The 16,652-nt window shown below is 45.0% G+C and overlaps 1 protein-coding gene across 1 annotated transcript in view; it reads left to right on the forward strand.

The window, feature by feature from the left end:
• The window catches only part of LOC135805118 (macrophage mannose receptor 1-like), a 40,524-nt gene extending 24,590 nt beyond the window's left edge, over positions 1-15,934 (forward strand). The window contains exons 8-10 of the mRNA XM_065319121.1: positions 2,214-2,345; positions 10,573-10,704; positions 15,852-15,934. Coding sequence (XP_065175193.1) covers positions 2,214-2,345; positions 10,573-10,704; positions 15,852-15,934 — 347 coding nt within the window. The remainder of the gene's footprint in view (positions 1-2,213; positions 2,346-10,572; positions 10,705-15,851) is intronic.
• The last annotated feature ends 718 nt before the right edge of the window (positions 15,935-16,652 follow it).

A 16,652-nucleotide genomic window follows, 5' to 3' on the forward strand; every position in this document is an offset into this window, starting at 1 on the left:
CACGGAAGACACCAGATATCACACAAACAAACCGGACACCAATACGCAGACATAAAACAATAATGTAGAAATAACAGAGGGCGCTACCCTGAATAACCATAGGAATCTAACCTGAATAACACGGGGAAAAACGTCCGCTCGCAAATGTTACTCAACTGCCACTACACTCTCTGTCCCATCCAGCCAGCACTCCAGTACACTTGTACACCAGGCCACAACAAGGAATCAAGAGAGTTGGAAAAATAAGTAATGGTAGAAAAGTTCAAGAAAAGAAACTGTTCCTTTTCCACAAGATCCAAGATGCATCAGGAAAAAGGACATGCTTCTTACTGGTTGTCATCGCTTTCATAATATTGGGCAGAACTGCCTGTTTGATATGCGATGCAAAATAAATAAACAACAACATGCACAAAATGGCAACCGAATCCGGAAGAGCACATATTCATACTGTCCTACTCTCAATCTCTCGGTTACAATTTCTATTCAATGTGTCTACTCATTGCCGTTCAGGTTGGATGACGTGTCCTTCTGGTCCACATAGAATAGAGTATACATATGTTGATGTTGCAAAGACGTTTGATGAGGCAGTGCATCATTGCAAGAGTCTTGGGATCGGTGGCAAGCTAGCTACTCCACGCAATGCCATGGAGAATCAATGTATTATCCAGACTAAACCATGTAATTTTCTAATTCCTGTCCTCTCTTTTCTAAATGCGGCTTATCCATTCGCCTTTATATCATTGAGCCTAGTTCCCATTTATTGTCCGAATTAAAATAAACCAACCAACCAGTTAAAGCATGTGACTCCGCTGGTGAGACAGCGCCAGGTACATGTGTATCCGGCTCCGACCAGTGTGAAATGGTTGCGCCAGGTACACGTGTACCCGGCTGTCCGACAATCCTAGAGCAGACACTGCGCTCCTGGACGATGAGAACAGATGTCGAGGACCCTTGGTCATTCACAACGCTGTCACGAAAAAGAAACCGCTTGAAATTAATCAAAACCTGTATGTCAACCAGGCTCCGTTAACACAAGGCGATTTTAGCGTCGATCTTGACGATTTTTTTACAATTCCATGTGAGCCGAAATATTGGCCTTGTGTTATTTTCATTATTCGGTAGAAGTTTGTGGCGTGTGTACATTTTTCAATGTCAATTCACGTATGTACTGTCCGTGGAAATCCGAACAGCAGGACGATCTAAACAGCGTAAAGTTGCCAAACTTTTCCGTTCCCTTCTCAGATACAGATATAGGGAATGATGGTATGATGGAATAATTCAAAGACTACAAATGATGGGCTCCAATTCAAAACAAAATGAAGACCAAACCGGAGCTTTTGCGTTTTTTTGTCAAGAAAGTATTCGTTTCACCCCACGGACGTCTTTTGTGTCGGTTTTACGGGTCAAAACGCGATACATCCCAGTCAAAATGATGCCTGAAGTTCGTGTTCTTCTGCAAAACGCGATAAAAGTCATTGTTGCTGCAGCGCAGACCGAAAAAGAAGAAATGAAAAATGCACGTCCTTAAATTTCCACAAAATGGATTTATCTCGTTTTGAATTGGAGCCCTTCAAATATAGAGGCAACGAGGTCATAAAAGCTTAAATCTAACACTTCATGAAGCGAGAATGAAAGGGGTGGAAATAGGTGACTAAAATGGCACATTTTAATACTCAGCTGATGAAAAAGGGCAGGAGAACACATCCCGTGATATTACTCGCACACGCACGGGGACTAGCGCCAAATAACTGCAAAGACAACACATTCTCTTTTTAAACACACAGCTGAGGGGCAGCTCACGAATGTACAGTGCTTCCAGAACAGCAACATGCAATTAGATCTGCCACGAGTGACAATGGACAAAAAATGATCTGCGTGTGTGTGTGTGTGTGTGTGGTGTGTGTGTGTGTGTGTGTGTGTGTGTGTGTGTGTGTGTGTGTGTGTGTGTGTGTGCGTGTGTCATCTTGGCATGTTTTATGTGACGTTTTGCACACTCGAAGGTAAACCGTTTATGGATTGACTGCAACATGTGTAATGTGTGTACAAGGTCTGCGTCGTATGACCTACAGACAGGACACCACCTCCACAAGAAGACCCGAAAGGACGCGTTGGTGGGGCGTTCTCGCGGTACTTTACGGTACTGGCATCATGAAGCCCTTGGTTTGTACTTAAAAATTTCAACTTGTTTGTTGTGTGTGCGTGTGTGTGTGCAGGACCAGAAAGTACGGATGCACCGAAGCCATCCTCGGTCAGACAGCCAACCGAACATAATGCAAGCCTGATTGGACACAGCAGTGTGTCACGGGCACCTCCAAATGTCTCCCAAAAGTCAACACAAGCTAGCGGTAAGACCAGCATCACCATGCTAGTGTACTGTGTGCATTGCTCCTGTACTTGCACCATACACAGGGCCTGCTCTAGACATTCAACACAGCCCGGTCAGAGTGTACCTGGCGCATGCAGGCCAGCCGGGTCAAGCCGGGTCATATCAGCCGACAGAAAAACAACCAAAAAGCCTGCTCAAAACGCAGGAAAACAGAAAGGCGAATTTATTACCGGAAATCGGAAATTTTAGAGAACAAGGCGAACTATAACGAACGGTCTTTTCCTGTTAGCTCTGTTTGTCCAATACATGAGATATAACGTCTTTCTTGTTGTTTTTCCTTCTCCATGTAGCTGCTTCCAGCATGGTAAACGACAGTACCATGGCCTTTTCAGATTTTCATTGTACCTATTTGTAGTACCTCCCGGGATCAGTATTTTCCACTTGAAATAACATCCACCCCAATGCCTCATTCTTAGCATTCTTTTATTCGCTTCCATGTAATTGGGCTTATTGCCCGTTTGGTATTGCGAATTCAAATAAAAAACAACAACAACAACAACTATCAAAGTCCGCAAACGTAGAAGGTAAACGACATTACGTGAAGAATGCAAAGCAGTTCCATTGGATTCTGATTTAACAATTTGAAAAAAGGAATTCTGTTTTCCAATTTATAACATTATGCAAGTAGTGCTAGTAGCAGGACGAACATGTTCACATAATAGAGCACTGGGGGGGGGGGGGGGGGCTGCAGCACCTTGTGGGGTGGCTGCTGGCTGCCACTGCATCACCTGCATGGCCAAGCCGACTGGCATCTGCTGCACCATCTGCTGAAACGCTTCAGCAGACTGGAGAACTGGTGGAGTTGCAACTGCTGCTGCTGCTGCTCCTGCTGCTGGCGCTGCTGGCGCTGCTGTTGCTCATGGTGCGGTTGTTGCTGCTGATGCTGCTGGCGTTGCTGCTCTGGGTGTGCGGGCCAGGTCCCGCCGTTCAGAAGAGGTTGACGTTGCAGTCGTACTGTGCCGAGTCACCTCAGAATGCCATGCAGCCATAGCCTTGTCGTAATTGAAGTCGGCGACGGCAGGAACGTCGAGCTTGGTTGCCATGATCATCTCCAGATTCCTCGTCGACAGCGAGTTCCGCATCGCCGTCTTCACAAGCTTCAGCCAGGGTCGACCTTTCTTCCAAGAGTTTTGGAAAGCGTGAGTTCTTTTTCTCTTCGCTGCGGTCTCCATCGTCCAAATCACCAGTCGGCTGAAAACTTGCAACTGTGTCAAAAGCTATAGCCAAAGTTACGCTTCTGACTGCCTGCCCCATCGACTTTGAATGTCCTGACTTCCTGCTCGCCGCTGGCTCGCCGCGCTCGAACCAGTTGACCCCAGTTGACCCTAGCCGAGTTTCTGTCGCTTGTAGACTGTAGTGTGTACGGTTGCGCTAGATTTGCAACAGATGGGGTCCGCGAGTCGTAAAATACCGGTATTTTAGGAATCCATTGTCAGTTTGAGACATTTTTCAGGCGGGTCAGACTGGACCCGGTGTTATCTGTTCAGCCAGGTCGTGCAGTTCCCCAGCCGGGCGCGTGACCCGGCTGACCCGGCTCTCCAGCAGGCCCTGATACACACTATCCACCTAACACTCCGAAAGCATAGTACCATTAGCTCACTACACACTGAACTGAGAAAAACGGACTTGAAGTTGGACTTTTGCTTTTGTGTTTGTAGATGGTAAAGTTGGCATTTTTCTCTTTTCAGGCAGTTCGCTTCCCCGGCTGAGCGATTGCATTTTGAAGTTCTCCCAGTTCTTGGAAAGAAAATCTTGAAAGGATTGGGAACAATTTTACTTAGAAGGGGGGGGGGGACACATTTCAGGCTCTTGAACATTTTGAACAGTGTTCACTAGTATACTTTCATGCCTTATCATCTGGTGAAATGCAGTGGGCAAGATCGAATGAGCATGGACAGTGATAGAAACAGCGCAAGAAAGAAGAGCCAAAACAACAGTGTCAAATGCGTTACCCATACGCATAGAAAGTAACGGGGGGAAGGTGCAAGTGTGAGTAAACCCAAGAAGCGTGAAGTGCTGTTGGATTGGGAACACACTTCAAATTTCAAAATTCCCCGACTGATCCTTTGCAAAGAAAATTGTTTGCATCTCACGCTCTACGCCTAATGTGTGACGCTACAGTGTTTGGATGTGTGACCTCTGGAGTGCTCAGTTGGAGGTTTTTTCTCTGTTCTTGCAGAGCGTTCCAGAATGCCTAAGATTGTGAAAATCGAACGATTAAAAGTTACGGTAGAAAAAGCGAAGGACGAAATGTTACGTGTTATGACTAACTGTCCGCAAATGCAACCAGATCAGAATTACACAGTCAGCATATGCGACAAAATGGCACAAAACTGACAGGGAATACTGAGTATGCGCAACCTCGGCCATTCGCTCGCATCAGCTCTTTGCCCGCATTGATGGAGCTCCAGGTGCCCAACAAGCCGAGCAGGTGCAAGTCGCGACTCAAAACTGGCCGTCCGTGCGCTGTCATTCCTCGCTCCATTCCCTCCTTCACTCCATTTGATTAAAAAAACTGTTCACTCTCCTGAAGGAGAGCGCGGAGAAACGTTACTTCTCCAAACCAACTTAGCCTAGTGTTCTTCTCACTCATAAAAAGGACACACTTCAGGCTCATTTTTTTACACTTCAGGCTCATTTTTTACACTTCAGGCTCATTTTATGAGTATTATCGCATTTTTGTCTCAGAGGAAACTGTTCTACTGACTGTTATTATTATTCGAAGGAAGTTTGGGCGTGTATAAATTTTTCAATGTCAATTCACGCATGCACCGACGCAGCAGAACCAAGCAGCAGGACGATCCGGACAGTGCAAAATTGCCTAATGTTTTCGTTCCCTTCTCAACATATACAGGGAATGCTGGAATAATTCCAAGACAACAAATATAGAGGCAACAAGGTTTCAAATCTTTATTCTCACGATAGCCGGTGGCCAATAAGAGAAGGTTTCAAATCTTTATTCTCACGATAGCCAGTGGCCAATAAGAGAAGGTTGTTGTTGTTGTTGTATACTAGTACTTTTGTTTGTTTTGTTTTAGTCAAAACAGGCACATGCCTAATAACAATGGATCCACAGGGAATACAATTTAAGGTGGCTCCTACCCCTCGGGTCCAATTTTTTTTTGTTTGAAACGTGGCTACAAACGATTGTACTTTGTTCCGTAGGATATCTAGTGTACGGAGACAACATTTTATCAAGTTCTACCGGCCGGTTTCACTCGGGGGAGGGGCCAAACATAGCATACTCACAATTGCCAATTTAGGCCAAAAAACACCGGAAAACCACTTTTTTGGCCGTAGCACTGGTAGTTACCCCATTTTTCTTGATGTCCAACATCAGGTCAGTAGTATACTTGCTAAATACCAGCATAAGCTTTAGAAGTGGGTAGAATTCTGCTAGAAGGTGACCTTTTTCTCTTTTCGGAATCATCCCATTTCAGCGCACACGTCCCACATATTAGCCACGCCCACAAGTATTTGACACTGGACTTGCCCTGTATTCGATGGTTATGCTATCATAACCTAATAATGGTACTGTGTAGCAAGTTTGAGCAGGTTCTACCGAAGGTAACTTTTGAAATAAAACTTTGAAGTGTCAAGTGATGCCATATTTTCAAGAATCAGCACATTGCACTGGGACATTGTCCAACGCCTTAGAACCCCTGACTCCACCGTATGACAGATACGTATCTTGCAATAATTGATTGCAACATCTTCCGAACATAGTAGTAGAGCTTTGGATCAAGTTTTAGCAGTTTCCACCGAAGCTAACTACCAAAATAAAACTTTGAAGTCGCCCACATACTAAATGCAATAGCTGAGCACGTGCATTGAGTGTATGGTCTAAAGGTTTTCACAACTAGCTCCAATGCGGCAGATACGTGTCTTACATTACTTGATTGCAACATCTTCAGAACATAGTAGTAGAGCTTTGGATCAAGTTTAGACAGTTTCTACCGAAGCTAACTACCAAAATAGAACTTTGAAGTCGCCCACATACTAAATGCCATACACAACAGAACAACAAGGACAATCAAGGCTTGTTTGCTGCTACTTTAAGTTTCATGCTTACGCAATCATCAGGTTGCCTGATGATTGCGTAAGCATGAAACTTAAAGTAGCAGCAAACAAGCCTTGATTGTCCTTGTTGTTCTGTTGTGTATTACGCTCTGCCTTTGTGGTGTTGAGCACTGTCAAGCACTCTGGGTACATCCTTCGGTAAATGCCATACATGTAGCTGAGCATGCGTATTGAGTGTACATGTATGCTCTAGTGTTTTTCACAACTTTCTCCAACATGAAGCCAATACTGATGTGGAATTTTTTGACTGCTTTGTCCAAAACACAGTGCTGAAGCAATGCACATTGGGCACTTTCTACTGGTAATGCAATTATTATTATACAGTGTTTGCTGCCAACATAGCAAGCAATACTGCTATACTAAATGCGTATTCCATTGGGTACGGTCCAATGGCTTTTCACTTCGCATCTAGCCACTGTTCTTCGTGCATTACTTGAACGCTTAGTCTCCATGGTAATGAAGCTAAGAGCCACACTGGAGAAGTTTCTACTGAAGCTAACTATCAAAAATATAAAATTTCCAAGATGCTACTATTACATAAAGTAGCTGTGTGCAATGCCACTCTGTTGAACACAGTAAGCAAAATTGAGTCACTAAAACCCTATTTGCCAGATATAAGCTGTTGAGACTGATAGCAGCTGAGCTGTATGATCTGATATGGATGGCGGTTCCACACTGACCAGCACATGTACACGTGCACAGGCAGAAGAACATACAAGTAATACACCTAACGGTACTTCGAAGTCCATCATGTAAATACATGTACAAGCGTATATACAAGCATCACTCCTGTTCTCCACAACCTGCAGTCCTGGGCCACTCCAGCTGGTCAGAGTGCAATAATTTCTGCAGCAGGCTTGACTTGGAAAGCTAATCACAACTGCCATGGCTGCAACATGAGTATTACCAGCGCTTTTACAGCGCTACTTGTATTATATTATTGTCAATCCATTGTGGTGCATGGCACTCGTTTTCAACAACCGAGTTTATGTCATTAGTTGCATATCCAACGCCAATAGAAAAAAGAAGGGGTGGGGCAAATTACCACGGTTCAACACTAGTCATATTGAACGGCGTTATACCATGCCAGGCGCGCACACACACAACGCCCGCGCGAGTGCGCATGCATATACTCACCCGGGTAACACACATTCGTGCGACTCTACATAGCCTGCACTGTCGTTCTATGTCATAGGAGTGAGTGCACACACATATGTACATGTAGATTGCCTAATTTTGCATACGTAATAAAATTGTGTAAGTATACACACATGTGCGTGCACATATAGATAGACTCAGCGGCATACGCATGAGTGTGTGCCGATAGGGCCACATGCCAATTATCGGATTAGTCTGTGAAAGTTGCACGGCACGGCAAACTTTCGAACAGTCTAAAGATATGACACAATGAATGTGGAATACCCACCAGTGTGTAAGACCATTTCATACCTATTTCGCAGTGTTTGTGATTTTCGGAACGTCCCTGTTGATATTTGATGTCCTCACTTGGTTGATGACACAGTCACAAATTATCAAATTCACCTCCAATGCCATCCAGTCTGCGTTCCGCGATACATGTACAGTGAACGGCGTTGAGGAAAGCCATGCAGCAATAAAACAGTCGAGACTCCCAAGCAGAGGATACAATTCAACAGCGTATTGAAGTACGAATTGTTGTAAACAATTTTCAAGACACAATTACAAAATTTGAAGTGCGTCTTGAAACGTGTTTGAAGTGCTTCGATGTATTTACCTTCGACCTCCCTGACTCGATCCATCCACAGCTACCCGACGAATTTACCAGTCAGTGCGGGAGATGATCGAGCAAGTTATATTTGAAGGTCGCGACATGTCAGTGGCACTGGCAGGAAATCTACACAAGCGTATTCTGAAATAATTTTCTAAGACTCAGGCGTGATTCAAGAGCGGACTTTGATTTCTCCCTTCTTATAGTACGAGCACCAGTCGACATTGCATTCTTGGAAAATCTTCTGCGAGTGCTGCCTTCCCCTTTCATAGAAAGAACGAGTGAAGAGGGACACTAGCAGCAGGTTCTAGCTAGGTCGCCAGAATTGCAGAAAAGCGAGAAGACGTTTCCTACAACGATTGATCGCACAAAAATTATCGCTACCGAAAAATTTACTGAAAATCTACACTTTTCAAACGATGCGCGCGCAGAGGGTGTGAGCCACCTTAAGGGACAGTGTGGAAAAGTGGAGATAAGAAAAAGAATGAAAGAAAAGTGAAGGTTGGTTTTAATGAGCAGATATCAATCCAGTGAGCTATGAAAACCCTACGTAGAGGTCATAAAAGATTAAATCTAACACTTCACGAAGCGAAATGAAAGAAGTGGAAATAGGTGACTTAAACGGCACGTTATAATACTCAGCTGGTGAAAAAGGGCAGGAGAACACGTCCCGTGATATTACTCACACACTCACGGGGACTAGCGCCAAATAACTGCAAAGACAACACATTCTCTTTTTGAACACACAGCTCAGGGGCAGCGTACGAGTGTACAATGCTTCCAAAACAGCAAGATGCAATTAAGATCTTCCACGAGTGACAATAGAAAAATCCTGATCTACTGTAAATATACAAAATTTCGGCACTTCACGATTTTTGACATTTCGGCGGCGATTTATTTTTGGCGTGGGGTAGAGGGCATGACATAGTGCGACAGATGCTGTGAAAAATTTCATCGGCGTTTTAATTTAGGCGTTTTGGGTCGGTGCCGAATATAGCCGAAATTAAATAGCTGCCGAAAATTTGTATACTTACAGTATGTATATGTGAGTGTCATCTAGGCATTTTTGTGTGGAGCTTGCATCCGCTCGAAGGTAAACCGAGTACGGATGGACTGCCCAACGTGAAATGTGTGTACAAGGTCTGTGTCGTATGATCCACAAACTACGCCACCTCCACAAAAAGACCCGGAAGGACGCGTTCGTGGGGCATTCTCGCGGTACTTTACAGTACTGGCATCATGAAGCCCTTGGTTTGTAGTATGGTTGAACTAATTATACTGATAACTCGCATATCAATCATTATGAGTGCAATCGATAATCGTTGGTGTTCAAAACGAGTGCTAATGATTTTTGATGCATGCATATCAGTGACAGTATTCTAGCCCTTGCACTCCATCCGATAGTGGATACGAGTACAATCATGTACTTTCAAGTGCAGTCAAATTGACTTGTGTCTTTGAAAGAGATCGGCAGAGAAGACTTTGCCTTTTCGGTTCATTCGTGGGAGAAGTCGGAGATGAGAACAGTTGCCAGAGGGTGATGACAAGATTCTTCGCTCTAGAAACAACATGAAGCTCTCTACTTGAGTAGTTCATGTTGATAAAACCAGCCAGATATCTACAGATGTCAACAGTGCAGTGCCACAAATTTCTAGCGTAGCAAAGGCATCGTGGAATTTCTTCATAAATTTGGTGCTCGATAGAGCTGACAAGAATCGATAAAACCAATACAGTCTGTATCGGCTATAGTGTACCCTTTTGATTTCCGTGATATTATCACTATATCCGATGCATCACTATATGCGATACGATCGATTTTTTTATTTTATTTCGATCGACACATGAAAGGCAAGGAAATACTTCCAGCATGGCGTTTTGACAAATGAGCATGCTGCATAGTTGACAGTGCCCGTATTTACATAAAAAAATTCTGTTATGTACATGTACATGTATCACTATAAAAATAAGCAACGTGAAGAAAGTAAAAAAATAGGGCCTTTGATATTATTGCTACATATATTTTAAAGTTATCGCTATAGCCGATAATAATATAGTGTGTTATGCATGTTTTGATTCTTTGCTGCCATCATAATATCCGATATATCATTACATCCGATAATATTGGTTATAGTGATATTTTTACTGGATAAAAGACGTTTTGCTTTTGATATTTCGTACCAATATCACTGTAGCCGATATATTCTTTTATCCGGTCACTCTATAGCCGATACAGACTGTAACATGATTATCGATCGTTAATGATATTGGTTGATCGTTAGGAATTATTGAATGATCGTTTCGGCCCTAGATCTTTGTACTTAAAAATTTCAACTTGTTCGGTGTGTGTGTGTGTGTGCAGAACCAGAAAGTACGGATGCACCTAAGCCATCCTCGGTCAGACAGCCAACCGAACATAATGCAAGCCTGATTGGACACAGCAGTGTGTCACGGGCACCTCCAAATGTCTCCCAAAAGTCAACACAAGCTAGCGGTAAGACCAGCATCACCATGCTAATATACTGTGTGCATTGCTCCTGTACTTGCGCCATACACACTATCCACCTAACACCCAAAGCATAGCACCATTCCCAGGACACTGACTAACACATCAGCACCCCCCCCCCCCCCTCCACCCTTCATTGCAGACACTATACATAATATGGCCCAATATCTGAGAAAATCGACCTTCCGGGCTATTTTGGTGAAAAAGACTTTTTCATTGTAAAATGATTTCTGACCTGTGTAGAGTATTTTGACAACGTTTCACGGATTTCAGAGCAATATTCACCATGTAGCAATGCATTTTATGAGTAGGAGTCAGATTTTGGATTTGCACATCTTAGCATTGATTTTGAAAACTCAGCATGGTTGGTACTACTGTTTGTATCCAAGTTGTAACAATAACAGAAAACAGTTCAGGACTACAATAGAGTGTCTAAGCACTTCTTTTCCAGCTTTCATACTGTTGGTAGGGTAGCTGCGACAGCAGCAACGGCAGTAGGAGCGGGGCAGGTGATGTCTCTGTTTTCCTCGTGACAGTGCTGACGAACCTGCTTGAAAAGGTAGTCGGCACGAGCGTGTGACATCCCGGCTGGTTGCAGGGCAGGTGGAAGGACTTCCGTCTTCAATGTGCTGATGTCAGCATCCGGCTTGATAATCGACAAGGTCTTGTCAGCCTCCGTCGATGATCCAGACATCTCCACCATCCCAGGCTTGTCAGCTGAGAAGTGGAAATTCTGGTATTTCGTGATGTTTTTCACGGGCTTGAAAACAGTGGAAAGGTATGCATCCCACTGTCTCCAATCCCATGAAAACAAAACGGCCTTGTTGAAGGCTGCTGATTTATCTGTTGCATCAGCTAGCTGCTGAAGTGTATCGACGTCGGTCTTCCTGTAAGTCTGCTTCAGCAACTCAAAGCCGCCATCGACAAAGCATCGAGTGGGCCCAACGCGCATGAAGCACAGGTCGATGGATTCGTTGAGCCCCACAATGACTCGCCAGCAGAGGTACCCAACGACTGTTTTGTTTTTGTTTTGTCCGCAACAATTGTCGGCGTGCAGACCGATGTCGTGTGCGCCCTTGGCATGCTGCTGAAGATGAAAATGGAGGAGTGAGACCACTGAGTTTGGCCCATGGCATTTGCTGCCATCAACTCCGATGGTCTCATTTTCGTCAAACAAATAGTTGTGCTGTGATGGCACAGCCTCCGCTGCAACACCAAAAATCTGGATCCGGCGCGGAACTTTGAAATACAATGCACCTACTTCCCGGGCATGGTGTGGAATGTGCGCCTGCTGGGCAAAGTCGAACGTGAAGTGCTCGTATGCTGGCGCTTGCAACTCACTGCTTTGCTGTTCAGCTATGGCATCCTTTGCCTTCGCAATGCAGGCCCTGTAATGATCTCGCGCAACATTCGCCTTCTCCATGTGCGCCTTCAACTCTTCCACTGTTTCTTGTCTGGAAATTTCCGTTCTAGCTCGGGTGATCTTCGACTGCATTTCTGAACATTCTCCACAAACACCTTCCTTCGGAGTCATAATCAAAACATCTGGAGTTTCTTTCAACCATAGTTTTACAAATGTCTGGTAAGAGACAGTGCCTCCGGCATCTACGTACTTCTGGTGCACCAGCTTCTTTGTAGTGATGCATGGCAAGTACTAGTAAACTGGTGCTGGAGTGTTGTGCCCCTGGGTGCAGCAGGCTGTGGGAGACCATTCACCACAGCGTAGTTACGAATGAAATCGCGTACCTGCGTTACACCCTCCGCAGACACAGCATGCCAGGGAGAACGACCAACATTTCCATGCTGTGGAGGAGTCAGAACGCCTGCATCGAGATGTGCCTGCACTTGATGCACGTCGTATCGACTGGCGGAATTTGCATACAAAAATACCGCCTGACACGTTTTCACACCACCGACTTCGTACCGGTATGTCACTCGAGATCGCGCAGCATGATGTGCTCCGTGATGTCCTGAATCGCCACGATTAGCCAGAGCATCCAGCTTGCCACTCAAGAATACGCGACGGTCATCGTCGCCAAGAACCTCCGTAGAATTTCGCGATGATTTTAGAATTTCTGGTGGGACACTCAGGAAGCAGTTTTGACTCCCTGCGCAAGGGCAGCCAGCGACCCGGCGTGCTTCGATGTCCTCAGTGGATGACAGCTTGATAGCTGGTTGCTTGTCCCTGCCTACAGCGGCAGCAGCTAGCGCTGTGGCCGGCTCCGGTTGCCCCTGATCATACTCATCAAGGTCCTCTTCATCGTCGCTGCCAACAGGTAAGTGCGTCGTGTCAAGTGCGATCGTTTCATCTGCGCTATCAGAAGCGCTGGCGTCGCTGGAGGGGATATCGCCAAAGAACGATGCATCATCGTCGATGAGATCGCGGTTGGCCTCCTCTGTGAATCCAATAACAACTTGACACAAGGATCGCCTTCGATTTCCTTCCGCCATTGTCGCCTCCGCAGTTTGCTGTGACAGAATCGATTTTTTTGCGATCAAATTTGTTTTGGCTTTTTCTCAAAAAAGTCGCGTCGCCCCGAAGGTCGAAAGTCTCAGATATCGGGCCATATGGGCCTCAACCAGCGAAAACAGCCCTTAGGGTCAAATTTTTCAAAATTCCTTTTTGGTTAGAAATTTGTTGAAGCACATCTACTGAAGGACGTCAGCCAAGAAAAAGTTCAATATTCCGATTCAAAACGGGTGTATACACCAATATACAAGGTGTACTCCAAATTGGTGCAATGTACTTGTATGTAAATGATGTATGTGTACAATAAATATTCAGCATTCTAAGGTGGGTAGGCAGCTTGAATACCTTTGAAATAGTGCAGTAAGCAGCTAGAATGACAAAGAATAGCGGAAGAGTGCGGAGACATGATCGACTTATTTGCAGCTGCATCCTGCATGGAGTCGTTCCGCAATGTCTTCCATTTCTTCCTGCGCAGCTGACGACACGACGTCGCTGCCGTCACTAGCCCCAGACTCAGAATTTATCTCAGGTGATGACTCCTCATCTTCCGACTCTGACGAGTCATCGACCACCTTGAGCCGCAACGCAGCAGGAGATGACGGCTGCAATTCCGCCTCGCTGTCGACATCGATGTCGGAACCAAAGAACGTCTCATCCTCACTCTGAACTTCAGCGGCTACTTCAGCATCCACTCCCCACCAGGCTCGAGCTAGCTGCTGTACACAATGACTGCCGCGTGTGCTCTGCGAACAGCTCTGGCGTCCGCAGCCATCGCAACAAGATCAAGGAACACTCGAGTCGCCACTCGACACCACTTCAACTAACTTCAAATAAATTCAAGCAAGGAGATCAAGAAGAACTCGTCGCGCTGTTCGCAGCGCGATCAAAAAATCGTTGAACGTCACAAATCGACCTTTTTCTTGAACAAATTACGAAAACTCTAAGGGTCGTTTTCGCTGATCGCGGCTCATATTACATGCATAAAAGCCATTGCGTTATGTCCGAATATCATGCCAACCTCCCTTATAATTATATTGTTGGCGTTTTAACTTGTAAGCGAACAAAAGACCCTGGGAAAGGCAAAGTGCATGAACTACATGACTGGTTCCGCACCCTTTGGTTCTGCCCTGAAGATATATTTTGCATGTGCGTGTCTCTGTCTCACTTTTAGCTCCATGCTGTTATAGTCAAATCTATTTTCTCGAAAGTTCTGGTCTTTAATTAAAACAGTGATATCTCACCTATAGCGCAATGGCTTAATATGTGCAGAAATACGGTATATACAGGTAGACTCCCTCTAATTCGAAAAATTATGGAATAAATTTCACGGTTCGCGTGAGACTCGGCTGGAAACCGAGTTTTCCGCATCCGCCGTGAGAACGCCACCACCCTCTAGGATCAAGGCGCAGATGCAGTGCCTAAACGGTGGGAGATGAGTAGATCAGACCCACTACCAAGTGGTCAAAGACCGAAATCCCATTGGCTGCATCCATGTTGCCCTCATGCCAGGCCACGAGTTCCCAATTAACTGTGGGTAGCAGCACGGCTGGAAAAATTCCTTCCGCTTCCAAGCAGGACTTGAACCTGGTACCCTCTGTTTCTCAACCATGGTCTTAGACCATCCCACTATGCCTGCCTGCCTTGTAATTCAACATTCCGTGTAATTCGAACTTTTTCGTCGTAACGATCTTCTGCAAGTCACTTCAAGTCAAAATCGAATGCATAATTCAAAGTACGAAAAGTGCGCTGGTTGGATAATTCGAACCCAGTCTTCGTACAGAAGAGCTGTTTACAGTACATTGGCTATGTCCCTTGAACGCTTATTTCGAAGTGAGATTGAGTTGCTATCCTTGTAATTCGAAGTTCATTCTTTTCTCCTTCTCTAGCCAAGAGTAGCTCAAAAATCGGCCGATGGTCCGCTGCAGGATCGACTATAGCGTTCAAGAAACCCACCTTCTCTCGAAATTTGATTCAAGCCCGTGCGAGGCAAATTGCAAAGGTTTGATTGAAGACGACTTCTTCCAGGTGGCTGACTCTCTTCGCGGATCTTGATGGCCTTTCTTGCCGCGCCAGCTCGTGCGCGGAGATGTTGGCGCACAACAACACTATTGTCGTAAATATTGTCTATGCCTATGCTCCACTTCCGTTCTTCAGAACGACGTGCTGCTGTCCGACGGCCTTTCATGACGCGGATTAGGTAGCGCAGTTCCTTTCCGTTGAAATTGTTTCAGGAAAGCTGCAGTGACTGACAATTTCTTCACTAGAAGATGAAGATAATGTCAAATGATTTTGTGTCGATCCAGTGTTTTGATGATCCGTTGTACATGACTGGTACGACCACCCATGTTTCGTTGATGCAAATAAAAATGTGCAAAAAATATTCGGCATGCGATTTCAAGCATTTTGACATAGATATCAGTGCATGGGGTTGCATTTGGATAATTAGAAGTTCCGGATAATTCGAAATTACGGCCTGGCAATTTGAGGTTCGAATTAAAGGGAGTCTACCTGTATAACACTTGGATATGGTCAAGATCATTCCATGTTGCCTGATCTACCGTAGTGAATATAACAACTAGCCTGACTTTTCTGTTATACAGCGTACAACTGCCCTTATACTTCTTGTGCTGCTCAACTTTATGCGTGTGTGTGTTCACTGTCATAGCAATAGGAGCAGCAATGACAGTGCTTGCTCTCGTGGTCGCTATTGTTGCCGTCGCTGTGGTTTGTGGACGAAGGAAAAGGTGAGAGAACTAAGTTACACGACACCGGGCTTGATGTGATGAATTTATGTTCTAGATGTATGCCTGGCGAAGATGTGTGTGTTTTGCAACCAGTTTAATAGAGATAAAGACTTAGAGCGTACACCAAATAGGTGATGTTGTGCATGAAGTTATATGTACATACTTTCAATTTGCTCCTGCTCTTGTGGTGGTTGAGCACTCTCTTGTGGGGTAGTGCCTTTGCTGTTTGCGTTACGCAGAGCTCACCGACTTGTCAGTTTGACACTTTGGCAAGGTATGTTCAGGCCAGGTTTGATATGGCCTCGGAAAGTTTCATTCTCATAGTTATGAGCTTCAGCCTCATTTTCTCTATGCTGCGCTGATGAGTCCACGAAGGACACAACCGTTCGGTCCACAGATTGAGTAATTTTACTGATATGTAAGAAAGTGTAGCGGCTGTTTTACTTTCATAGCTTGTATTACTAATAGGCCATTTGTACTTGTGCTGTATGGGGAAAGAGATGGTGTTGATGTTGCCTCTATGTACAAGCCTCCTGGGTGTGTAGATCTGTACCTGCAGGAATCATCAACCAGTGATCTATGTTCTTATTCCGCCCAGCTGCAGAAGTCAAATACGTGTCAACGGCAGTGTGAGCACACTGGAAGACCAATTGCTATATTATGATAATACTGGTGAGTGTTGTGTGTAGAACCTCTGTGACCACTGTACTTGCTATGCTTCT

Source organism: Sycon ciliatum, chromosome 1, assembly GCF_964019385.1.
Source record: "Sycon ciliatum chromosome 1, ocSycCili1.1, whole genome shotgun sequence".
Classification (NCBI taxonomy): Eukaryota; Metazoa; Porifera; class Calcarea; order Leucosolenida; family Sycettidae; genus Sycon; species Sycon ciliatum.